At 38.5% G+C, this 25680-nt stretch overlaps 5 protein-coding genes and 1 non-coding gene across 6 annotated transcripts; 4 read left to right on the top strand and 2 right to left on the bottom strand.

Annotated features, from left to right (window-relative positions):
- Positions 1–91: 91 nt before the first annotated feature.
- Positions 92–15745, top strand: LOC657573 (centromere protein F). Its single transcript, XM_064356593.1, has 38 exons — positions 92–386; positions 438–1196; positions 1244–1282; positions 1331–1516; positions 1566–1700; positions 1749–1814; positions 1864–1920; positions 1965–3008; positions 3117–5469; positions 5516–5988; positions 6035–6205; positions 6287–6446; positions 6496–6676; positions 6721–6829; positions 6884–6984; positions 7124–7163; positions 7202–10244; positions 10294–10428; positions 10476–10781; positions 10831–11025; positions 11073–11231; positions 11277–11762; positions 11807–11926; positions 11974–12120; positions 12166–12279; positions 12324–12485; positions 12533–12889; positions 12934–13053; positions 13098–13178; positions 13228–13308; positions 13355–13471; positions 13522–13638; positions 13685–14596; positions 14642–15189; positions 15236–15356; positions 15410–15483; positions 15534–15587; positions 15639–15745. The coding sequence occupies exons 1-38, from the start codon at positions 204–206 to the stop codon at positions 15675–15677; spliced, it is 13545 nt and encodes a 4514-aa protein (XP_064212663.1). The 5' UTR covers positions 92–203; the 3' UTR covers positions 15678–15745.
- A 196-nt stretch (positions 15746–15941) lies between these two features.
- On the bottom strand, positions 15942–18299 carry nbs. Its single transcript, XM_008195863.3, has 6 exons — positions 18129–18299; positions 17964–18082; positions 17774–17910; positions 17317–17726; positions 16275–17269; positions 15942–16228 (listed from the first exon to the last, which is right to left on the bottom strand). Exons 1-6 carry the CDS (start codon positions 18154–18156, stop codon positions 16070–16072), a joined length of 1848 nt encoding a protein of 615 aa, XP_008194085.1. The 5' UTR covers positions 18157–18299; the 3' UTR covers positions 15942–16069.
- Positions 18300–19810: 1511 nt separating this feature from the next.
- On the top strand, positions 19811–20649 carry LOC657728 (endocuticle structural glycoprotein SgAbd-4). The gene is made up of 3 exons (XM_964170.4): positions 19811–19945; positions 20059–20267; positions 20313–20649. The coding sequence occupies exons 1-3, from the start codon at positions 19934–19936 to the stop codon at positions 20578–20580; spliced, it is 489 nt and encodes a 162-aa protein (XP_969263.1). The 5' UTR covers positions 19811–19933; the 3' UTR covers positions 20581–20649.
- Positions 20650–22814: 2165 nt separating this feature from the next.
- Positions 22815–23576, top strand: LOC657808 (endocuticle structural glycoprotein SgAbd-8). The gene is made up of 3 exons (XM_964243.5): positions 22815–22971; positions 23024–23208; positions 23256–23576. The coding sequence occupies exons 1-3, from the start codon at positions 22960–22962 to the stop codon at positions 23530–23532; spliced, it is 474 nt and encodes a 157-aa protein (XP_969336.1). The 5' UTR covers positions 22815–22959; the 3' UTR covers positions 23533–23576.
- Positions 23577–23942: 366 nt separating this feature from the next.
- On the bottom strand, positions 23943–25566 carry LOC657886 (uncharacterized). The gene is made up of 3 exons (XM_971167.4): positions 25029–25566; positions 24237–24978; positions 23943–24187 (listed from the first exon to the last, which is right to left on the bottom strand). The coding sequence occupies exons 2-3, from the start codon at positions 24945–24947 to the stop codon at positions 23996–23998; spliced, it is 903 nt and encodes a 300-aa protein (XP_976260.1). The 5' UTR covers positions 24948–24978; positions 25029–25566; the 3' UTR covers positions 23943–23995.
- Mir3869 (microRNA mir-3869) lies at positions 25166–25237 on the top strand. Its single transcript, NR_038723.1, has one exon. It is a non-coding gene; the product is annotated as a microRNA mir-3869 (primary transcript).
- Positions 25567–25680: the final 114 nt, after the last annotated feature.

Raw genomic sequence — 25680 nt, 5'->3', positions numbered from 1 at the left:
ACCCATCTTCCTCATCCAAAAAAATAAGAATGTGGACCGCTTGAATTTTGGAAAATTCAGTTGCCTTTGGCCCCGTTTCCAAGCTATGTGTTTGACAAGTTTTGTTTTGTTGTCACACGAAACGAAGAAAATGGACGTTAACTGAATGACATCAACTGAAGAAAAATCCGTCTAAATTTATCAGTAAAACCTAAAACTCAAAAATGTCCTACGTAAACAAGAAGATCCGGGTTTTCAAAGAAGCCGGCGACATAGAAATCCACCGGAAACGTTCCGATGGCCGGATGAAAACCTACACATCGGCGACCGACGCCAGAGCTTGGTGTGATAGCACGGAAGATCGAAGACAACACATTTTAGATTTAGTTAGACAAGGAGATGGGAAAGTGAGTCAAAAACAAACTCCCCAAATCCAGCAAAATTAATTTTCCCACCAGGGCTTATCTTTAGGAAAATACATACCGATTGAAGCAATCATTGACATCCTCTTAGCCAATAAGAATAACGATATTAAAAGACTACAAAGGGAAATCGAGGAGCTTAAGAAATTCATCAAAGACCACGGCCTTCACTACGAGGAAAAACCAATACAAGTCATAGAACCTGTGAAGAGCACAGGAGGAGAGGGAACTTCCGGAGTCGGAGGAGCACAGCCTGGGGAGGAGTTCTCAGCCAGGATGGGCCAAAGTCCTGCAGGAATTTCCGATACTGAAGGACGTGGAGGAGTTCCCGGTCCTGAAACACGTGAAGGAGTTTCAGGGGCAGGTGGACGTGGAGGAGTTCCCGATTCTGAAACACGTGGAGGAGCTCCCGGTGGACGTGGAGGAGTTCCCGATTCTGAAACACGTGGAGGAGCTCCCAGTGGTCGTGGAGTTCCCGATTCTGAAACACGTGGAGGAGTTTCAGGAGCAGGTGGACGTGGAGGAATTCCCGATTCTGAAACAGGTGGTCGTGGAGGAGTTCCCGATTCTGAAGGACGTGGAGGAACTCCAGGTCTTTCAGATGCGAGAGGACGTGGGGAAATTTTTGATACAGGACGGGAAAAAGGAGCTGCGGAAACAGCAGGAACCGATGGCAAAGGAACGAAACCTGGAAGTCAAAAGACTGAACTTTCAGATCTTGATGAATACGAAACAGGGACTACAAGTGGGACTGATAGGTCAAAACGAAGCGCTTCACCGCCTCGAGGACAACAAGTATTTATTTCAGTAAATTGTGTCAAAAAATTGATTTTTAAAAATAGGTCGGCAGCAAAAAGGGTGGCCCAAGCGGGCAATATCAGGTCAGGTTTGGTAATTTTAATCAGAATCAGAAAGTAATAATAAAATAGGGTGAAGATTCTACCACAACTGGCGGTACTTCAACTCCAGGTTTTGTTACCGATAGTAGCGATTATGAGGATCGGTCGTCTCCAAGATTTCGACCGGTTTCCAAAGAAGATGAGAAAGCAGCTGCAGCTTTGCTTGCAGGAAAATCACCAGATGATCAATTGCTTGCTTTGAAGAGTGCACTCGCGGTACTTGAACAAAATTACCAATTTATTTTTCTAAATTTTACTCGATCAGGATGCTGAAAATTACTACAACGACCAAAATAGCATTGCTCACGAAGCGATCGAGAAATTGGAAAACATTAAAGATATAGTAGATGGAGGTGAGGGCAACTTAACTCCGAAACGACCCTCACCTGCACACTCAAAGGTAAAGTATTGATTTGACACCAACAGTTAACAGTTAATTTTTATAAAGAAACAGTCGTTTGCTCTTGGAAAATCACCCGACGAAAGGAAAACTTCTCCCTCGTACGCAGCTAAGGTAATCGAAATTTTTTTACGAACAATTAATTTTTGTAATAATTATGAAGGAATCATCTGGTGGTGCCAAAGCAGCTACTGGTGCCTACGATGACGGAAGATCTAAGGTAAAAACTGGTTTTGTCCCACACTTGTATAATATTTGCCAAAGAAGGGACAATCACCAGCTGTTGAACACGCACCAGCTGGTGGAAGAGCCTACGAAGATGGAGGAAGATCGAGAGCAGCAACGGATTCGTCAGCTCCTGGTGGAAAACCATCAGCGAGAGGTTATGACCAAATTTCCGACTCGTGTAAGAACGAGATCGAAGCCTTGGAGCGTGAAATCGCAACAATGAAATCAATGTCGTCGCCTGAATCAAACATCATCAAACGTGAAGTTGACGTTTTGAAAAAATACTGCTCCCAATTGGCTGCAATTCAACAGGACAATGCCGACTTGAAGCGAGAGCGTGATATTTTAAAAGATGGACTAACATCAGCAGGTGGTGCCGATAACACCCTCAAAGACAAGTTGAAGAAACTTGATGATGTTACCCAAGAACGCGATCGTTTGAAAGCTAGAGTAAAAGAGTTGGAGCAACAATTGGGTGGTTATAGTGGTTTGCCTGAGGAAGTGGACCAGTTTAGGGAGAAGGAACCGGCTTTGGATTCGTTGAGGGAAGATGTGAGTGATTTGAGGAGGCGTTTGGACCGCTTGGAGGGTCTTGAAGATGACGTCCGATCCTTAAGGGATAGAGCGTCAACCACCATACAACCGGCGGGTGATTCACTTGAAAAAGATAAACTTTTGGCTAGAATTGCCGAATTGGAGAAGGAAAACGATAATTGTAAATGTAAATTGAAAGAGATTGAAATATGTAAGGTCGAGAAGAACTGTATGAAGATGCGTCTGGAAGACTTGTCGCGCATTCAGAAAGACTACGAAGATTTGTTGAAGAAGACGCAAGGTTTTGACGCACTTAAGGCCGATTGTGCCATGTATAAAGCAAAATATGAAGAACTGAAGAAGATGGAAGCTGAATGCAACGAACTTCGGGCCAAGTGTCAACGAGTCGAAGAGCTCGAAAACGAGAGAAGACTTTTGATGAAAGAAATTGAAAATTGCGAGTGTTGTATGAATAATCAAGAGGACGAAATCAAGCGCCTGGCCTGCCACATTGACTGTCTAACCCAAGATTTGGACAAGAGACAGGTAAAACTTTTATTTCATTCAAAGTGTGGCAATTTTTCTTTACATTCTAATGCTAAATCAGGTAAGTAATCCAACTCGTGTTGGCTTTAATTGTCTTGTTTGCCCCAGGATGAAATGAAAGTTAAAGTTCTAACAATGCGAGCGCATTTAGAAAAGAAGGACTGTCTTATTGCCAAGTCGGAACAGCAATTGGCAGACGTCCAAGATCAGTTGCGAACTTCCATTGAGAGTCTTTCCTGTGAGACGAATTGCCTCCGAAACAGAATCGATGAATTAGAAGACGAACTAAAAGCAAAAGATAAAGTTTGCAAAAATCTGGAAGAGACAAATAAATCCTTGAAACAAAATCTAGAAAACGAGAAAAACATGAAAATGAAACTGGAGGAAGCTCTAAGAAAAGCGATCCGAAGCGACGAACACTTGAAGCAAATGCTCAAACAAGCCAAATGTGCTATCAAGTGTATCACCCAAAAATTGGAAAAGCACGATATTGTCGGTATGGGCCGCTTGGAGTTGGAAAGGGAGAATTATTTACGCAAAATCAAAGAACTTGAAGAAGGAATGACTGAACAGTCTTGTGGTGCTGACAGAATTGCCGAACTAGAAGAGGAATTAATGCGTTCCCATGCCCTTAATAAATGTCTTAGGGACACTTTAGAACAACTAAAACTTGCCGATAATTCGGGTGAGCAACCGTGCGGTGCTGAAAGAATAGCCGAGCTGGAAGAAGAATTGATGAACCTCTCTGCTGAGAATAAGAGACTCAAGGATAGTTTGGAGCAGCTGAAAGGAGCAGCTCAAGAGAATGAAGCGTTGCGTAAAATTGCAGGCGAGCTTCAAAACGCTGCCAAGTCGCAAGTTAATAGGCTTGAAGACACGAGTCACGAATTGGGTGATCAATGTGAGGAGCTTCGAGCCAGTTTGGCCGAGAAGGAGAAGCTTGTACAGGATTTAACCAAACAGTTGGAACTTGAAAGGAAGCGGAGAGAAGAGGCGGAAAAAGCTTTGGAAACTTTGTCGGCAAGTGGTGAAGTTGATCAAGCCGAGTTGAATAAATTAAAAGCACAAATGAATGTTTTAAATGCTGAGATTGATCGGCTCCATTTCGATTTAGAGAATCAGAGACGAGAGTGCGATGAAACGGTAAATCGGCTCAAAGCGAAAATGGAACAGATTGAAAATGATAATCTGAGGTATAAAAAGTTGGAAGAGGCGCATGGAGATGTGAGTACTGATGCTGATAGGTACAAGAAGGAAGCGCAGCTTATTAGAGAAGAGTTGGATAAGTGTCGGAAAGAAAACGAGGCGTTGAAAGCTGATTTGGAGAAGTGTAGAAGAGATGGGGATAGTCTGAGAAATGAATTGGACAAGTTTAAGAAACAGAACGATGATTTCCAATTGGAGATGGATAGGGTTAAGAAAGAGAATGAGTTTCTTAAATCAGGGCTAGAAATGTCGAAAGATAAAAAAATAAAAAGTGAGTCAGAAATCGGGAAACTTAAAGATGAATTGGCTGTTAAGTCTGCACTTGAGATTGAAAATAAAAGCTTGAAAGACGAGACGAATCGTTTGAAGCAAGAGTTGGCTGCAAAAACTGGTCTCGAGCAAGAAAATAAAAGTTTGAAGGAAGATTTGAATAAGTTGAAGCAAGAGTTGGCGTCGAAAGACGCCCTCGATAAAGAGAATAAAAGTTTGAAGGATGAGCTTAATAAGTTGAAACAGGACTTGGCGTCAAAAGATGCCTTAGATAAGGAAAATAAAAGTTTAAAAGATGAGCTTAACAAGTTGAAACAGGAGTTGGCGGCTGCAAAACAAGACACGTCAAAAGGGGATAGTGATAATGAAAATAAGAGACTTAAAGATGACGTTAAAAATCTCAAATCCGAGAACCAAAGCCTCAAGGATGAGAATAAAAGTCTCAAGGATGAGTTAAATAAGCTGAAACAAGAGCTGGCTAATCGAGCTGGGGTGGTGCAGGATGATAGTAAAGATAAGGAGTTTGCCAAAGAACGTGACGATCTTTTGAAACAAATTGCCGCTCAAAAGAAAGAAATTGCCGACTTGTTGGATAAGATTAAACAACCGGCCAAGTCTGAAGACACCACGACTCTCAAAGAATTGGAAAATAGGAACAAGGAGAATCAGAAATTGCGATCGACGATTGAAGATTTAGAAAGGCAGCTAAAGGAGCTCCAGAAAGCTCAAATGGACGTTCCTAAAGCTTCCCCCGAAATTGATAAAGTCGTAAATGATCTCAAGCAGAGTCTTGAGAAGGAAGAAGCCCGAGCCCGAGATTTGGAAGACAAATTGAAGAAAGCTCAAGATGATAATGATGGTCTCCGAAAGAAGGTTAATGAATTGGAAAATTCTTTGAAGAAGTGTCAGGACGGTAATGAAGACTTGAAAAAACGTATAGCCGAGTTGAAAGCTCAAGGTGACATTCTTAAAAAGAAAGCGATAGGTAAATAACTCAAGTAAATGAAACTTGATTTATTTGATTGTTTTAGAACAAGAGATTGCTCAAATTCCTGTGGGTGAAGATGGTGATAGAGTCAAAGCACTGGAAGCAGAACTAGCGAAACGTAAAAAAGAATGTGACGATATGATCGCCTCACTGAAAGAACAATACGATCGAGATATCAAAAACTTGCAAAATCAGAATGAAGCAGCGATTGATAAATTGCAAAAACAGCACCAGGAAGAATTGAAGAAACTAAACGATGAACGTGAGAAAGAGGCTGGTAAGTTTAAAGAAGAACTAAAGGAGATGAATCGAGTGAAGCGAAGTCTGAGTATTGAAAAGAAGAAACCACCACCGAAACCGAAGAAAGAAGAACCGCCACCAATTGAAGCAGTTCAAGCCGAAGCAGAAGAACCACCTCCAGTCATTAAAGAACCTTCCGTCAAAGAGCCCTCCGTCAAAGAGCCCTCCGTCAAAGAGCCTTCCGTCAAAGAGCCTTCCATCAAAGAACAACCAGAGGTTCTATTCCCTTATTTCCCATTCTCCTTTCACGCAAAAATTCCAGGAAAAGAAGAAGAAATTATCGATTAAGACGTTCGACGATGTTTGCATTTGTGGTAAACTACCAATGGTTATACCCATTGGTGCAGTGTCAGCACCACAACAACCTCCATGTCCATGCCCACCACCCCAACCATATGTTCCGTACCCTCCCCAATACCAAATGGTTCCTCAGGTCTGTGTTTTTCTCTTTGCGAAAAATTGCCACACTTGCCTTTTTTGTAACTCGTAGTTGTCAATAACCAATTTCTTTCAGCAAATGCCAACAATGCCGCCTTGTATGCAAATGCCACCACCGCAGATGCATCAACCCATAATTACTTGCGGCCACAAAGAGGAGAAAGTCAACTCAATTAAAAAAATCGTAGAGTTGGAAAATCGCTTATTGTTGAAGCAACAACACACCAAGGAGAAAAGTGGGTTGTATGGTTTATTTTGTTCTCCTGATTGTAGTTTTTTCCACAGTTGATTCGCTTCAAAGCACTGTTAATAAGTTCAAAAGAGAGTTGGAGCTGGAAAGGCAGAGAAATAGCGATCTGGTGAACAGACACACGAATCAATCGAAGACTATCGCTAACATGAAGGTGGAAATGGATTTGGTCAAGAAGGAGAACGTTCAAGATAAGAGGAGATTGGAACAATTGAAGTGAGTTGAAATTTTGCCAAACTCTAATTGACTTTGCGTTGCAGCATCACTTTGAAGAATATTTTGGAAAAGGGGTCAGGGACAATGTGTTTGTGTCCTAAAACCGCCGTGAGGAGCGGAATACCTCATTTCCATACCGAATTGTCTGTGGTGGTGAGTGGAAATTTGAGGAAAACTGACTAAAATTTGTAACGAATTCAATTGCAGAAAGCCGACGATAATAAATACAAGCATAACTGCGTCCTGAGAAAAGGTCCTTGTTCGTGTGGTGTTGGTGATAAGAGCTCCGATTCCTTTGATATAGATGAGTAGAATAATGTTATTGTCCTTGTATTGGTCATGTGGCAAATTATTGTGATGTGTTTGTGGAATAAACTGGCGTTTTAAAAAAATGGTGTTATTTTAACCTTTTAATGAGTCCTTTCAAATCCCAAACCTACCCACAAGGGAATTTTTTGACGAACAAACCCTAAGCCGTCGTACATGCGTGTTGTACTCCTTAAAGGGTTAAAAACTATTTATTAGGTATTGAAAATGAAAAAAAACTTTGCTATAGGTCCTAGAAGCTCGTCAGAACCTTCCCTTGCCCAAATACTGCTCCATTCAGCCGAGTTGGCAAAGCCCGAAACCTTGACATCCGTTCAATCGAATGACAACCAAAATTTGAAAAGTCGTGTCAGCGACCTCGAAACCACTTTAGCCCAAAAAGAACAAACCGTTGAAATCCTCCGTGAAAAACTCGACCTCGCCATGAAAGACAAACAGATCCTGAAGGACTCCATAGTGAAGATCACCAAAAATTGCGTGTGCGCACTGAAGAACAAGATAATGGACGAAGCAACGGCGGATTTAACAACCAAACTTGAAGAAAAAGAACGCCAAATCCACGACCTGCAAGAAGAACGAACCGTTCTAAGCAGAGAAGTGCAAGACTGTGAAAACTACATCAGCAATCAGGTGGACCAAATGAAGAAACTTGCTTCGTACATTGACCGCTTGACCCAAAATTCGGAAAAACTGCAAGTGGAACGCAAATCCAAAACATCAACTGTGTCTAATCTCAATGGGGAGAACTGTAGCTGTGACTCTAAACGGATTAAGGAGCTGGAAGCGAGAATCAATCGCTACAAAGCGAGGCTGAACTCGAAAGACGAAAGTATCAAATCTCTGCAGGAACAGCTCGAATTTGAGCGGATTTCTCGTGAGAAGCTTGAGGAAGCTTTCCTTCGGACGGCAAAAATTTACGAGGATTTGGTCCACCAGAACCAAGGTCTTGGAAATATGAAGTACGAATACGAGGCTTGTAAAGCACAATGTGAGCAGTTTAGAGCCACATGTGAAGATCTCCGTTTCAAAGCACGAAAAGTAGAAGAGTTGGAACGAGAGATTAACCATTGCAACTGCTACATGGTGAATCAAGATAACCGAATCACCCAACTTCTGGAAGATATAGAAGTGATGGCGCAACGAGAAAACGAAATGAAAATCACCATCTTAAACATGGAAACCACTTTGGAGGAATACAACGAGAAATTTGAAAAATGCCAAAACGAGAAAGCGTCCTTGAAGGATAGAATAGAAGCGCTTGAAACACAAATTGAGGATTACGACAATATCGTAGCCCTGAAGGAAGAAACCAATAAAACACTTGCGGACAATTTAGAAAAGGAAAAAGCAGCAAAAGCCAAACTTGAATCTTCGCTTGATACAATTGTCAAGACGGACAAACACTTGAAAGAAATGTTGACACAAGCCAGGCAAGCAATGAAGACAATCACCCAAAGACTGGAAGAGTGTGACATCGAACGGCTGGAAACACAAAGAGACAACCAAATGAAAATATCCGAGCTGGAAAACGAGCTCATCCTTGCTAACGCCACCATCAAAAAACTCAAGGAAAATCTCGACCAAATGAAAGGTGTGATGGACAAAAACGTCGCCTTGAGGACACTCTCAGCCCAACTGCACGAATCTGCCAACCTCCAAGTGGCACAACTCAAATCAGCGAACGAAGATTTGTCCAGACGTAGCCAAAAAATGGTGGAAATGTACGATTATCTCAAGCAGGTGTTGTACGAAAAAGACAAGACTTTTGAGGACTTGAGGAACCACTTGGTGTCTTTGAGACAACGCCTGGATAACGAACAGAAACTGAGGGAAGATACGGAAAATATTTTGGCTGATGTGGCAGCTACCGGGGATTCGGAACTAAGCGAACTTAGAAACGTGATAAGTGTTCTTAAAAACGAGATTTGTTGTTTGCACTGCGAATTGGAGGATCTGATGAATACGACAACGGCAGGTCGCTTGAAAACACGAGTGAAAGAACTTGAAGTCGAGGTTGAAGTTTTAAAGTGCGAAAGGGACAAGTATCGTAAGTATTTGGAAAAGGTTTTGCCTGGTTATGTTGACCCCGAAGAGTTGGAACGTCTCCACAACGAACTGAATCAAATGACTGAGGAAACAGCCCGTTTAAATGAAGAACTCCAAAGGCAGAAGAAACTACGAATTGATACCGTGACGGGATTGCAAATGAAAATCGAAAAACAGGAAAAGGAAAATAAAATGATTAAAGAACAAATCAGGGAAAGCATAGAACAGAAGAAACGCCGCGATCCGACTTTACCAAACGTTGTTTTCGTCGAAAAGAAAGACAAAGAGGATGGCGGTGTTGAATATCGATACTTGTACGGTATTGCCGAAGAGAAGAAAAAGTCAATACAGCCGCCCCAACAAGACTATTACAAATACGAGTGTTATACTGTGGAAAATGGAATCGAGAAGAGAGTGTTTCTAGGACCTTTGCACTTAACATACATTGATGGTGACGGTGAAGTGCAATATTTCTCAATTGATCCTAAAACAGCAACTCCCCGAAAGGAATTCTACGTGAAAGAACGTGGCCAAAACAAGAAAATTTTATGGAATTTGAAGACCGGTCCCTTCAAACTTAACATAGAAGAAGAGGTCAGTTTGAAGCAAAAATACGAGGACGCTACTAGAGAAATAAATCGGTTGCAAAGTAGACTCGAGTTTGTCAAAACTGAGACTAGCGGTTTGGGCGAAAAACTAATAAAGGACGCTCGAGACATAAACGATATTGATTCAAAGATAACATCTGCCATTTCGGAAGCTGTAACTCTGCAAAAACAGTTGGATATGCCAAGAAGCAGAAGCCAGGAGTCGTTTTCACAAGAACGTGAAACTCTCACTCGAGAAATCGAAAAGCAAAAGAGAGAGATTGCCGATTTGTTGCGCAAAATTCAAGACTCCTCTTCGGTCGGTCATGACGCTCTGAAGGAGCTTGAAAGTAAGAAAGAGGAGAATGAAAAGTTAAAAACAATGGTTCGGGATTTGGAGAGACAGCTTCAGAATGCCCAGTTTAAGGTTGAGATACCGAAAAGTTCGCCACAGGTTGATACTTTAGTTGAGAATCTCAAACATCATCTCGAGAAGGAACAGAAACGAGTCAATGAGTTGGAAGACTTGTTGCACACGTGTCAGAAGAACGAGAAAGAAGTCAAGAAGGAAAATGCAAATCTCAAGTCGGAAATTACGACTCTTAAAAGTTTGTGAGAGCTGGAAGCAAAAATTTGTTGCTAATTTTTCTGTCTTAGGGGACAAAAGGATGTCCACAGCTAGTCATTTGTTTGTGAATCAGTTGCAACAAGTCGATGATAATTTAAAGGATTGGCAAAATCAGATTAATAATAACGTCTCTCACGTTCAGAAACAAGTCAATGATATCATAGGTGGAAAAATTGATAATCGTTTGTTTGTCTAAGTTTGCTAATTACAGATAAATTGGAAGGAGCGCCGGGAAATACCGACGTCGTTCAAAAACTTTTGGAGGGTATTAAACACTTCGAAGCTGATTTGGTGGACAATGTTGTTAATAAAAAACGAGTGGCACTGACTAATGATTTGCAAGAGAAACAAATCAATGAGTTGGAAAAACAGTTAAGCGACCTACGCCAAATTATACACAATTTGGAAGAAGAGAAAGAAAATGCTAAAAAGTTGGCACCAACGCAACAATTGGAGGAGCAGTTGAGAGAATATCAACGGAAAAATGCTGATTTAAACAGGGAGCTTGAACAGCTCAGTAATTGTCGTGTAATAACTGCGCTTTTTCCCAAACTTTTGATTTTCAGGAAAGAGTCAAAGAGACGCTCGGAGAAGTATCGATTCAGATTTTAGGCATAAGAGAATTTCGGAAGTAATAAGTAAAGACAGTCTGACTGATAAAGACGCACGTGTCAAAGAATTAGAGGACACACTGCACCAGTGGCAAAGAGATTACGATCTAGAAGTGGGGAAACTTAAAAAGGAGATTGAAAAACTGATGAGTATGTTTTATTGGTAGTTTCTTGTGATTTTTTTTAAATTTTGTCAGTGAGAGGAAATTTGCCACAAGGTTGTGAAGCCCACGAAACGCTAATAAGAGAATTGAAGAATGATCTTGAAAAATCACAACGAAAAAACGAAAATTACGAACGGAAAATTGCACACCTGGAGGGCGAAAACGAAAATCTGCTCACAATGATGGACAAATGTAATGGTTTTGGTTTTAGATTTTTTTAATAATTTTTGTATGTAGATGAAGGATCGATTGACAGCGCTGCGGATGATAAAAAAGTACGAGATCTGGTCGAACATTTGCGAGAGCTTCAGAGAAAAAATGAGGCTCTCAAAACACGGACAATTCAACTCGAACTGGAACACGGACGAATGAAAAACGATCTCGATAGACTTGTCGGTCAGGAGAATAAATCATACGAGAAGGAAATGCAACGTTTGAGAGACTTGGAAAGACAGTCGGCAAGAAGTCAGGACAAATATCAAAACTTGAAAAAAAGATTAATGAAATTGGAGATTGAGAATAAGAATTTGAAGAAGGAATACATCGATACGTTAATAGCCAAAGAGAAAATTTCGCTCAAAAGTCGCGAACAAGAACAGAGGTTGAGAGAAACGAACAAGTTGTTGCGCAAATGCCAAGACAAGAAGCAAACTTTGACCATGAGGATGCTCAAGGCACAGGTGGATCATGATGATTTGAAGAAACAGCTAGAGATTGATTCACGTTGGTAATTCTCAGGTTTTCCTTTATCTAACTGTTGTTTTTAGAAAATATCGAAAATGAAAATTGTATGAAGATTCAAAATATAAATAAAGAATTGATTATTAGGAACGCACAACTCGAGGAAGAAAATAATTATTTGAAGAATCTCATTCCGGAAGAAGAACGTACGTTTAGTTCCATTGAAAAGTGCACAGTTTTCACGACTTTTTAGGGGCAAAAGTGGCTCAGATTGAATCGCAAATGGTTGATGTGGACGAAGAGTTGAAAAAATTCAATGAACAGGCAGAGTTCAAGGCGAGAATTGCCCACTTGGAGATGGAAAATGCTCTAATGAAGAAGGAACTTGAAGCTGTTAAAGGTACACTTTTTCAATGGGGTGTTTTTTTTTTTAATTTTTTTTCAGCGAAAGACGTTTCGTCGTTTGAATATGAGACAGAGAAACGTTCGGCTGATAATTTACAAATTCGAGCCGTAGAACTGGAAATTGAAAATGAATTTTTGCGGAGCGAACTTACAGGTCAGACAATTAATAAATGAAGTTTTAGCAAAAATAGTTTTTAGACCGAGAAAAAATTTCATACGATAATGGAATAAACGAAAGGAAAATCAACGAACTGGAAGAAGAGATACAAAGGCTGAACGAAGCCAACGAAAAATTACAGATGAAAAATGTTGACTTGGAACTCGACCATCAATACATGAAGGATGAACTAGATCGTATCTGTACGTGTTTGAACGGTAAAATTACAAATTAATGACAAGAATTGTAGCAAAAGTTCGGCAAAAACTTGAAAGCGAAATCCCGAGCAAAGATGTAGAAAAACAAAACCACAGCTTGAAGCTCAAGAACGACCATTTGGAGCTTGAAATCAAAAAATTGAAGGTTCAGCTCGAAAATATGGGCAAGGAACAGATATCTTTGCAATCACACATCCAAGAAAAACGTTTGAAAGAAATGGAAGCGTTGATTAACGAATACGAAACAATGAGACACACACCAGTGGAACGCACTTTGAAAAGAGAAAATCTTGACAATGTGGAGGAAGTTGAGGAGAAAATGCAAGAGTGGCAAGAACAATTCCGGCCACAGTTGTTAGACATGAAGAAAGATCTTGAGAAACTTATGGGTACGTTTTTGGAAAAAATTAACAAGCCTTGACAATTTTTTCAGGCAAAAGTCGAAGTGGGACCAATTTAAAACAGATTGAGGAACAATTGCGCGAAGCTAAAACCAAAGTGGCACATCTTGAAACAGAAAACAGGAATTTGAAAGTCGAAAATGAAATAATACGTATGTCGACAATTATGATGTGGCATGAAATAATATTTTTTCAGGCAAAGGGATTCCAGCAAATGAGGCTAAATTGGTCAGAGACGTGGAACAGATTTTGAAAAATTTGCCAAAACCTGAATTCGGTAACAATCTAATTTGTGATAAAACTTGAGATTGATATTTTCATTAAAGCACCTAAAAGTGTCGACCAGAAGAAGCTTAAAGACCTGGAGGCACGACTGAGAGAATGTCAGCAAGTGAACGACCATTTACGTTGGTATTTGGCCAAATTGTGCCTTGTGTTTATTGTATTTTCCAGGCAATGAAAAAATTGCGCTTGATAAACACGTCCAATCTAAACGAATACAAGACCTGGAAACGCAAATACGTGAACACCGATTTAGAGATTCTTCTTCGAAAACTGATCTTAGATTACGTATTTCGTCCCTGAAATTTTAATTTGATTTATTTCGTTTTGTTTGATAGGTGGGCAAAAATCAATCATGCTTGACTTCCAAGATATGAGAGTTAAACAATTGGAGGATGAACTAGGGGCTTGTCAGAACAGAAACGAAGCATTGAAAGCCGAATTGGAGACTTTACGTATGTTTATAATTTTTTTGCCTGTTTTAATTTTTTTCTAATAAAGGTCGTGAAAGTGTGGCGACAAATAGCGACGCAAGCACGAAATTCCAAGAGTGTCAAAAACAGAATCTACTATTGAAGGACGAACTGGAAAGGCTTCGTAAAATCAACGATTTGCAACAAAAATTAGCAAAAGATTTGGACAAACAACTGCGTGAGTGTAAGATGAATTTGGAGGAGTGTCAGAGAGATGTGAAAAGTTCAAAAGACCGAAAAGTCTCGTTTCATAATATTCATGTCAATGTTAATGATCTTACTACCGAAGAATTGGTCGCAGAACTGGAACGATTGAGTAACGAATGCGAACAACAAAGACGCATGATTCACGAGTTGGAAGAAAGTTTGAGGAAATGTCGAGAAAATAACAGGGAGTTTAAGCAAGAAAACGACGAGTTGAAGATTGAGCGTCAATTTATGAGACAAGAGTATGGAGTTCCAAAAGATGAAAGGTTGAGACAACTTCGAGACGAACAAAAACGCAAAACAGGAGGAACATCTGACGATGTTTCGAGAGCAACAGATGACATAAGTACCCTTCAAGCCAAGTTGGAACTGAGTGAGAACGATAATAAGAAGCTCAAAGATGAGTTAAATACTTTGACACAAGAACGAGACAATCTTTTAAGTGAGAAATGCGAGTTGCAACAAAAAATTCAACGTATGAGCGGTGATTATGAAGCTGTTCTCGAAGAAAAGGAAAAATTGAATTTGGTCATTTCTGATTTGGAAAAGAAAATTGAAGATTTGACCAAGCTACAGTTGGAGGTTGGTAAAGGGGATACTGATGATAAGCGCTCCCGGAAACTGGAAGAAACCTTGCAAAAATACCACGACAATAACGAAAATCTTAAAATACGAATTGTGCATCTCGAGGAGGAGAAAACCAATTTGAAGAAGGAACTGAGTGCTCGTATCGGTATAAATCTGATATTTAATTTTTTTTCTCTCACTTTTAATTTAGAAAAAGAAAAGAAAACGCCTGGGAGTGAACAACAAGCTCGACAAATCAGAAAATTGGAACAAACCTTGCAAAAATACCACGATAATAACGAGAATTTGAAGCGTAAAATTGCGTTTTTGGAGGCCGATTACCAGGAAAAGCGAGTGGTGGAACTGGAGGAACAAGTTCAAAAGTGTCAGATAAATAACGATGGGTTGAAACAAGTAACAGTGCAACTGGAATCTGAGATAAAGTATTTAAAAGAAGAGCTTGGAACATTTCTTCAAAAAGAAAAGAAAGTGACCCGGAAACGGCAAACTACAGCGTCCGAAAAAAACAAGCCCAAACAATCGCTTTTTATGCAGCCCCCAGTCTATGCCATGCCTGTTTTTATACAACCACCTTTTGTGTCCTACGGGAATTATTTAGCGCCACAAGTTGCAAGTACTGGAACTGGTGGTGATATTGAACAATTGTCCCACTTGGTGGATAAGATTCAGAGTAGTCTCGATCAGCGTAGAAAAAAGGCACACAGTGAAAAAAGTGATAGTGGGGATGAGGCACTTTCAGTGAGATTTTAAATTGTTGGTGTTCATTTTTAAAAATTTGCTGTAGGAAGAAGTTGAAACGTTCGATTTCAACCAAACATTGGGCACAAGTCCAGCAAAGGACTCAAGTCTCACAATTGAGAGATTGAACAAACAACTGATTTTGCAACAACAAACCAAAGAAAAAAGTGAGTGGGTTAATTACTTTGTTATTTTGCTCGCACTATTTTAATTTTTCCAGTGGATATGTTACAAGAGAGCATAAGGAAAACGTTGAGCGAGTTTGAGCAAGAATTCGGCGAAAAGCCACCAGTCGTACGATTTTTATAACTACTCAGAGCCCTATCTTAAGTTTATTTTTTTAGGGACAAACAGTAAGTGTTAGTGAAGGTTCGAGTGCTGTGGAACCCCCCACAGAGGTAACATTCACCACAGAAGTCAGCTGTAATTTTTATGTGATTAAATTTCAGTCGACTGTGGACAAAAATTCGTTTGAGAAGAAAAAATAGTCGGTTTTGTGCCGTTTTTGTTTGTGATCTGTCTTGTGCCGTCTTGTGAAATAAAGTATAATTTTTTACTTTGTCATTTAATCCCCGTTCAAACAACAAGAGAAGTAACTAGTAATACTCTCCCAGAAGTAGCACAGATGAGAGTCTGAGCAGTAATTAATTTTTTTCTTTTAACTCGAATGCAGGTATTTAAATAAACAAAACAAAAAAACTAAAAAGATTAAGGAAGGAGTCCGCATTTTAGGTTTAATAAAAAATACAACCACTAATTTAATTTTACTTGATTAAATTTTTTTATCACGACATACGTTTTTTGAAGTATAAATTCAATGCAGTTGAAGTAAAAAATTTTAATAATTATTAGCGTTTACAATAAAATCAATAAAAAAACACTAAAATTGGAAACGTCTCGGATTCGTTTTTTTGGGCACCGGCCTTCGAATCACTTCTTCCTCCTCATTATCAGACACTACTTCTGGTATCACTTGCACCGACATATTTTGATAAATTGACGTTCTGGTAATGTCGGTTTGGGGCCTCAAAGGGCGCACCTAAAACACCACACGTAAAACAAGCCACTTCCACTCAAAACTTTACTTTTTTAAATTTCTTAAAGTTCTTCCCGCCTGTGGTGGTGTTCCCACTGTTGTATTGACTCAAAGGCAGGACTCTAATGGCCGTTGGAGGCAACGGTTCAATCACTACAGTGTTTTTAAACAAATCGAAGAGTTCCTTAAAGTCGGATTCCGGCTCAAAAGACTCGGTTTTAATATCGTGCTTGGACAGCCAAGTCACATTTGAAGGATCAGAGGGACAGTAGCTCTCATCCGCACTGTACTGTACCGACTTGATTAAACTCGATTTTTCCGCTGGTTTTTCCCTCGTGTTGTTCATGATATTTTTAAACGGATTATCCGTTTCCTCCCGCACTTCTCTCTTAACCCTCAAAGCGACGAACGGATTATCCGGCTCTGGAGGCCTATTAACGATTTTTTTCCGCATTATTGCGAACGGATTCTCCAGTAAGTTTTTCTTGGGACTTGGGCCCAAATTCTCATCAGCTTTGCGTTTCCGCTCATTGGCGCTTTCGTCCAATTTTACTTTTTTTGCGGGCGTTTTTTCCGGTTCTTTTGCCCCTCGTTTCAAAGCACTTGGTGTAATAATATTATTAATTTGTTTGGAAGTATTTGGAGTTGGGGGCGCCGTTAGCAAATGCAAGTCCGCATCCAGCGACTCAGGAATCACCAACTCTTGTTTAGGCTCAAAAGTCTGCGCAAACACATCATCGGTTGGCGTTTCGTAAGCTAGGGGAAAAATCGCAGACTCTGAGTCCGATTCTTTTTCCACGAAAACATTGAAGATGCGGTTAAATTTCGGATTACAGTCTTTTTCGCAAGAGCAGAGCACAATAGCTTTGGGGATTTCCTGCAAGGGTATAGTGCGTTCCCCTATTTTAGTCAAATGTTCGTAGATGTTTTTGAGCGATTGTGGTGTGTTTTTATCGTCGCTGTATATGAAAAGATAAGTGTTTTTCGATTGTGTCACTTGTGCAAATGTTAGGGGTTGTTTCTCCCACGAAATACACGAACCCCCTAGACACTTTTTTATTACAATTTTTTCAGTAATTGGAAAATATTACCTGTTTTTTCAATGAGATACGCCATCCGCAATCTGAGCTTCTCCGTTGGGAAAACAAATATCTTATTTTTGAATAAAACCTTCCGTTCCGGGTTTGGTTTTAGCTCAGTTCCGTTGATTAAAGTTTCAGTTACTGGTGGTTTAAAATTTTGGGGTTCAGGTAAAGGTTCGTTATTTTTAATTTTGAGAATATACTCGTCCCAGAATTTTAAATTAACGATAGGTTTGTCATCAATTAACGCGTGCAACATTTTGATTGTTAGCACTATTACAGGTGCTGTTAAATGAGTACAAGTGGGGCCCCATTCATTGAGAAATGTGCCCCCTATTGAAGTAATTTTGCCTTTTAATTCCACCTTCTCTTCATTCGTTAAACCCGAACCTGTGACCACCAAATCAATTTTTTCAATTCTATAAGTCAGTAACTTATTTTGAGCGAAAAAAACCAACATGCTTACCTAAACTTGCTATCGTAAACTCCAAGCTTAATTATGTCTTTATCATTTAGAACAATTTCTGTATTTGGAGTTACTTTTAATTTATTATGGAACGTGCCATATTTCGATTCTAGGTCCTTCAAAGTTGCCGAATTGGGCTAAAAAACGGTTTGTTATGAAAAGGAACGAGTTTATTTATTTACGTAATTACTCCAATTTTAATAATAGCGTGTTTTCGGCTAATTGATGCATCATTTGTTAACGCAATAGCTGCTTTTTTGCGCCCAATATCATATTCGTTCCCGGTAAATAAATAAAAAAACCTTGGACCTAAACTTTCGATAATAAAAGCTGCTTCAATTTCGTATAAATTTACCTTCAACTTCCTTCAGAATGTATAACATGTTATTAAATGGGAATTACACAACAAGGACAATCACAACATTTCACAGACACATTTTAAATCCTAAAAAATCATCTAAACATTAAAAACACTTGACACTTGAAGGAGTCAGTTGATTGAGGTTAGTTTGTTGTGAACTTTAAATTTCATACGTTCGAAAGCTTGCAAGATCGAATTTAAAAAATCATCCGGTTGTATTTTTTTTTTTATGTATTACTACAGATATAAGTTATAAGTACTGTAATATCATATTATATTGTTACTAAATAATTTTAGTTTTGTGTGTAATTTTTTTGCGTTATTATTTGTCAGGTCTGGTCATGTCACGCCATTACAAAAAATTTGAAATTTTTCCCGCCTAAAAACTCAAAATTATTCAATAATTAATAAATAACTTGTTAATAAATTCGATAAATTAAACAATTATGTTTGTGGTAAATTGTAAAGCGTGTTTGAGGACTCAGAAGCCTCATAAAAAATACCAAAAAATATAAATATAATTATGTGACTCAAAAATAAAGGGAAGCAATTTTATTATTTTTAAATTTTTACACAAATAACTGTTTATGAACAATTGTAACCATTTTTGTATGTATTTAGGACATTGGATAAAAGCGTAAGTAAATAAGAGGTTTTTCAGTGGGCAAGTCATGACAGTAGCCCCTAGCACAGACCTTGTAGGAAACTTTACAACTTGTAATTACAACCTGCCTTAATAAAAATTTTGACACGCTTTACCAGCAATTAAGTCAATTTCCAATTACCCAGAACGTTATTACAAAATCCGAAAAATCGGCGATACGTTCCCACAATTTTCTGAATGAATAATAAGAAATTTAGGACACAAAATTCTTGTCTGGATCACTTTCTAGTTGTGCAATTGAAGACATCACGATGCACTTAAATGGTTAGCCAAAACCCGCCATTTGTTTTTTATTCCGATGAAATAAAAGACGCAATAAAATGCAAATTTGCTTATCTGTACACAATTCCTTAATTAAAACCTGCACATGTAAAACTATGATAAATTAGCCGGCGACGAGTTAAGGCGGCAATTTCGTGAAGAACTTGGGCATAATTAAGCAATCCAATTAATCACCACGATAACGCCTGTCACTGATCAATTTTTAACGCGAAAACAATCTTCACAATTTTTTCTCTTGGCCAAAATTTGAATAAAACTCTTGCGCAACGCTAAACTTAAATGTTACCGATCCCCGAAATTAATTCGATTAAGTTTCCGGTTGCCAAATGCGAAAACTGTTACCAAATATCATTTCTCCTGATTTACATAAAGATGCATTTCTATTGTCTCTTCTCATGGCTCTTATCTAACATTAATTACCGCATTTTTGTAAGAGTTTAGCTCGTGGATGTATTTTGGCTTTAATTAAAACCGACATACTTGTGCCAAACTGAAAAAATCCAACGTGACACTGATTGAAGCCAAAGGATGGCCACGATTCCGATAAAGTATGAGGTAATTTATGGGTCAGTGGCGGGGTGATAAATCTCTTCGTCAAACGTCCATATTTAGAACAAAATTTGCATCTTTTCGACTCGATTAGATGCACGACAGTCGTTGCCAAATTGGATTTTTATGTCCCACGGTTGTAAAGCTAAATTAATTAATCGCGGATTTGTAAACAGAGAAATATGAATGGCCCACGCCACTGCTGGCAGGAATAGGTTTGGGGGATTCCACCGAAAACCTTTGCTATAAATATGGACACTTTTCAGAATTTCTTTTACTCTTGTTGTGACCGTGTTAGTTCAAAATGATTAAATTCGTAAGTTTTAATGTACTTTAAAAAAATAAATAAAAAAATTGAAACAATTAAAATCCATCTCTTAAAAAGCTTCAGTTTTTATTAGCGTTTAATTTTTTCCTAAATTTAATTAGATTGTGGCCCTTGGTCTATTTTTGGCGGCCACAAAGGCCGACGTGCAAGACTTGTACCAGAACCGTCTCTTGTCGCCTTTTGGGAACCGCCCCCCTTTCGGGGCCAATCCGGGCCCTGCGATTAAGTTCGATACCCCAAACAGGGGGCCCCAGGTGGCCATTCTCCGGCAGGAACAAACGGTGGATCCTGATGGAAGCTACAGATGGGCGTGAGTTTGTTTAGGGAAAATTGATTGCTTTTAATAAATATGTAGTTATGAGACCGCCAATGGTATTGTGGCTCAGGAGCAGGGGGCTTTAAGACCACAAGGGGGCCCTGAGCCGTCTATTGCCGCTCAAGGCTCGTTTGCGTACACGTCTCCCGAAGGACAGCCCATTTCTTTGACTTATACGGCTGATGAAAATGGGTTCAGGCCACAGGGGGCTCATTTGCCCACGCCTCCACCCATTCCTCCTGCGATTCTAAGGGCTTTGGAGTGGATTGCCGCCCATCCGGAACAAAATCAAAATTCTAGATTTTAGTGTGTGTTGGTAATGTTTTTATACGAGATTATTTTTGTAAAAAAAAATTATAATAAATTTTTGAATTAATTTGTTTTTTCTCAAAAAAAAAATCTCAAAAAAAAAAACGTAAATATAAGAAAGTAAAAACACTTTTTAGCAAGTTTTACTTTCCAAACTCTGATTACTAAAAGAATTATTTCCTTAATTACGGCAAAACTATTTAAAAAAAAACTATTTTGATGTTAACTCATGTAAAATGAACCGGGGAATTGAGTGGCATTGAGAAATTCGCCAAATTCTCAGTAGATTTTTAGTTATGTACTTTTATTTTCTCAATTATTGAAAAAGATAATTAAAAAAGCTTTCCAACGACAATAAATTTGTGTATCAACAACTATACAATAAAAAATTAGATATGATTCAAATTTATTTTACGAAGAAACTTTAACTTTTATTTAGAGAATGTTATTGGGTGTTTTATCTGTTTTACATAAATCACGTCAGCAAAACAGCGTCCAATTTTAATTCAAATTATTTAAGAATTCTGCATTAAATATGTACATTAAGAAAATCGATTTTATGTCTGCGCTTATATTCAGATACATTTTAATGTGTTTACGATTAATCTAACTAAAGTTTGTTTTAATTTAGATTTACTAATTAATACTTATAATAATAATAATAATAATAATAATAAATAATTATTGATTGTTAAATATTTGAAAGATGCTGCAACCACGTATGCTGGCACGAATAAAGTCTTGTATAAATAATATTTCTTATTTTTTTTAAATTAATTAATTGAATTAATACTTATTTATTATATTTATTATTGATCGTATTCATATGTGTGCTGAAATAGCCCTAATAGAAAAACAGGACAAAATCCTTGAAAAAATTTTAATTTTAAAATATATCTTAAAAACGGAGGTGTTTTCACGATTTTTTCTGCTTTTCCGTTTACCCTTGAAAATCGGGATGTTTTCCTTAAAGAAGTAGCTGGGTTAACAAGGGGCTTTCTTATTAGTGTTGAGAACATTTTTAAAGTCTTGATAATCATTTTTATAATATTTTTTTTAATTCACTGGTCGTTTAAGCTTCCTGTAAACATTAAATCAGAAGCAATCGAACTTGAATACTTACACTTGTTTCATAAATAGTTATTTATTTAATGGCGATGAAAAATGAAAGCTTATTTTAAAAGTATTGGTAAAATATTTGGCTTTTAACGCATCATCACTGAGAATAATTTGTTTTATTTCTGATCGTTTTTTTTCCTCCAGCACAAACAGCTGTTTTATTGGTTTGTAAAAATATATTATTTTGTAATTTGTAATTGATAATTAATAAAGCATTTTCCCAAAATGTACCGACGTTTTCTTCACCTAAAATATCACATGACTTGGTGCTTCTTCAGTGGTTTGAATGTTCTGATGCAACTGTGAATAAATCTATTCTCAATTTATAGCAATCCTCCACACAAAAAGGTGTGAATACAGGTCTCCATCTCTTTTATTTCGACACCTGATGGCCCCAGTCAAAATTTACGATCTTGTAGATATTCAAAAAAATACGTTCCTTCTCAAATGACAAACTAAGCGATAATGACATTAAGACGAAAAGGAAATGATGTCAAACCACCAAATTTGTCGAACAAGGTTTTCCCTGGTTAAAATTTGCATAAACGACCAAAGCTTTCCAAATTTTATTTGAAACGTCTGTAATATTTTTGAAATTACGTAAAGCTAAAATGTCAGGATTATTTATTCCTACCCAGAAGCGCATAACAATTATTATGAAATGTTTGCGGAAAATGGTACAGTTTTACATATTGAAGCTACTTTTTTTCTAAATATCACATTCCAGGCTTTGTAATATCATCTTCGAAAAGGTCGCAGTAAAATAGTGACCGGCCTTGATAAAGGTCTCTTGATGGGTCTGTTATTATGAAACAATTTGAAATTTTATTCCAGCGTCCACTCAAGAATAAATTCACTTTTCATTGACCAGTGGCGCCGATTGTAAAATTCCACGGACAAAAAAACGTGACATTTTAGACGCAAATTTGCATAAAGGAGAGGATCGCGACAATTAACACCCGAGCTAAAGAAGAAATTTTGGAGATGAACGAGTTGTGAAATTTGTTAAAAAACTCAGTCGGTGGCGCAATAACCAGATAATAATTAATATTTTTATGAGCAGTTTCGTATAAAATGGCCCAATAGATCAAACCCGCTTCGAACTTGACGTTATTTATGAGTCGTTTTATTGTCCACTTCATGGACGAGTCGCACCTGGGGATTTGTGAATCCGATGCTCCAACTAATTTGCATCAAGTATAAATATCAGAAATTTCTGAAACTGGACTATTACTGAACCGCGCTTCACTTCACAGACATGATTCGCTTGGTAAGAGACTTGGTAATTATTTATTTGGAAAATACTGGACGTTTTAATTTAGCTCATGGTTTGCGCTTTGGCGGCTGCGGCTCTCGCCGACGTTTCGCACATTTTGGGCCGCCGCCCCTTCGCCGCCCCCGTGCGCTCCGTGTCCGTGCAACCTGTGGTAACCGCCACCAACTACCGCCCCATTGCCATCGTCCGCCAAAGCCAGGACGTCTCCCCCGACGGCAGTTACCAATACAGGTAAGTTGTTTTTCAGTCACTAGGTTGGAAAAGTGACGCTTTCCCAGTTATCAGACGGAGAACGGGATAAGTGCCGAGGAGACGGCGCAAGTTCGTGCCGTGGGCAACGACTTGGAGAAGACAGCTCAAGGAGCTTTCTCGTGGACGTCTCCCGAAGGAGAGCAAGTTTCCGTGTCTTATATTGCCGATGGAAACGGATACCAACCGCAGGGAAGTCATTTGCCTGTTGCTCCCCCAATTCCTCCAGCGATTCAAAGGGCTTTGGCTTGGATTGCGGCGCATCCGCAGCCAGAAAGTGCGGTTTATGGACAAAGAAGATTCTAGATTTAGGATTTGAGAATTAATTTTAATAAAGTGGTTTCCTAAAATTGGGGTTTTTATTCGGGGAAAGCGAAAGTTCCAAAACCAGTTTTTATTCATCAGTATTTGACGAAAAAGGACAATAAAATAAATAAAATTCACCATTTTGTAATTAGGTGTTTGTCTAAAGTGGGGGGAGATAATTGTTTTTTGTCCCTAAACTCGTACTCTAGCCAATAAATTGAGAATATAGGTGTTAAAAAAACTGGTCAAACATTTGTAGGAATAATAAGTATAAAACATGACTAAAAATTTATAAAAGTGTGCATTTTTATGGTAAAAAAATTCAGTGTGGCTGAGAACCGCTCGTAATGCTGGTTGCAGAAATCGGGGGCAAAATGTGTGAACTGAACGCTTGGGAAATAAAACAATCATTATCGGGCTTGTTTATTTCATAATTATCGCAACAAAGCACAAATAAATCCTATCATATTATCAAGTTGGGGTCATCGCATTGTCCCGAATGCAGAAAAACCCGAAACGGCGATTCCCTCAAACTAACTTTATCCAACTCCCCATTCAGAAGATGAATCAAATCATCCAAAAATTTCGTGGCTCGCAAGTCCTTCTCCAATTTCTGCGCCCTATGAATTAGGCCATTAACACAGAAAATCTCATCCTGCGAAAAACGTGATGGTGAACTCAATAAAGCAATCCTGCAACCTTACCACGAAACTTTTTTTAATTTTGTCTATTTCTAAATCAATATCGGCCGTATTCTCCCGCATTCTTGTGATGGTCTGATTAATAACATCGTCGAAACTATCACAAAATTTCCCTCCCGATTTACAACAACCGAACTGTTTATGTTGAAATAAAGCGTCAACGACGTCCGTGCTCTCAAACTGGGAATTATCAGCACCTAGTTCGTCGCGATCGCATTTATTTTCGCTCAAAATCAAATCCATCATCAGAGACAACACGTTATTTTTATCGCGGCTAAAAGTCTGGATTTCGTCGTGGATAACGCGTTCCAAGTCTTGACAGAACGGGAGTCTGGTTCCGTTTTTAAAGTGCTCCAAATTAATCATGTTTCGATCGAAATTCTTGTACATGGCATAGTGGACAACCGAGAGCAGGGCTTTGCTCTCGATTGTGCAAGGGTTGATCAGACTGCAAACTCGCGCTTGGAGGGGCCTTTCTCTCGTTATTTCCTCCAAATTATCGCCTAATTTGAAGTCTATGACACTTGTTATCGGTGCAGTTTCCACACAATTCGCACACAGTTTTACACGGCTTGGTCCCCTCTCAAACAATTTCCGGTTTTGTTCTGCGTAAAAGGGGACACTTTCGTCAATAATTACGTCTTTCAGGGGCCATCCAAAGGCTGTGTCCGTCGGGCGGTTGATGCAGGAGCCGTCAGATTTGTATATTTTCATTGTCGAGACAGTACATTTTATTTTTAATTCACTGAAGAAACGACTAGAATTTGGATAAATGTTTGTGGGATAAATACTCACAGAGGAGTCGTGGCGTCGGTTTAGAGGCGACAAATATGACAATTGTACTGATTAAAACTTAAATTCCAAATTTTATCGCTGATTGAGTGATTGTTTATCTCTGATTCGTGGTTTATAGGTGAAAATTACATCGAAGATAATTACTGATAGATGGTCTCGAAAAGCCTTATAGCGATGTTGGGGGCATTCGAGACCCCTGTTAGTTACCTGATTTTTCCACCTTATCAAAACATAGTTTCAATAATTTTTTTCTATCTCCGATTAATTAAGAGTTTTTTGCGACTTTTATTTTTATCAAAGACAATCGTCATTAAGAGAAAATCTTTTTTTTAATGATGGCAAAGATAACGATTGTTTTCAAATGGAGCCGATAACGCGCTAAATTATGAATTTTCTTCAAATCATGTCATAATTTTTTATGGCAAAAGGGATGACTACAAAAGCGGTGGAGTAACATGCAGAAATATATTATTCATTTCGCTGCTATAAAAACGCGTACGTTTACTATAGTAAAGTTGCCAAAATGGCATGCCATTACATGCATTTATTTGAATAAGAGGTTTCAAATTTTATTCTTTGGCGCTGTAAACATTTTTATTTCAGTAAATAGCCACAATTAACAAATTATTTGACGTTCCAAAGTCATGAACAT

Source organism: Tribolium castaneum, chromosome 5, assembly GCF_031307605.1.
Source record: "Tribolium castaneum strain GA2 chromosome 5, icTriCast1.1, whole genome shotgun sequence".
NCBI lineage: Eukaryota > Metazoa > Arthropoda > Insecta > Coleoptera > Tenebrionidae > Tribolium > Tribolium castaneum.
Note: the sequence above shows the minus strand (reverse complement) of the source record. Positions and strands in the feature narration are given on the sequence as shown.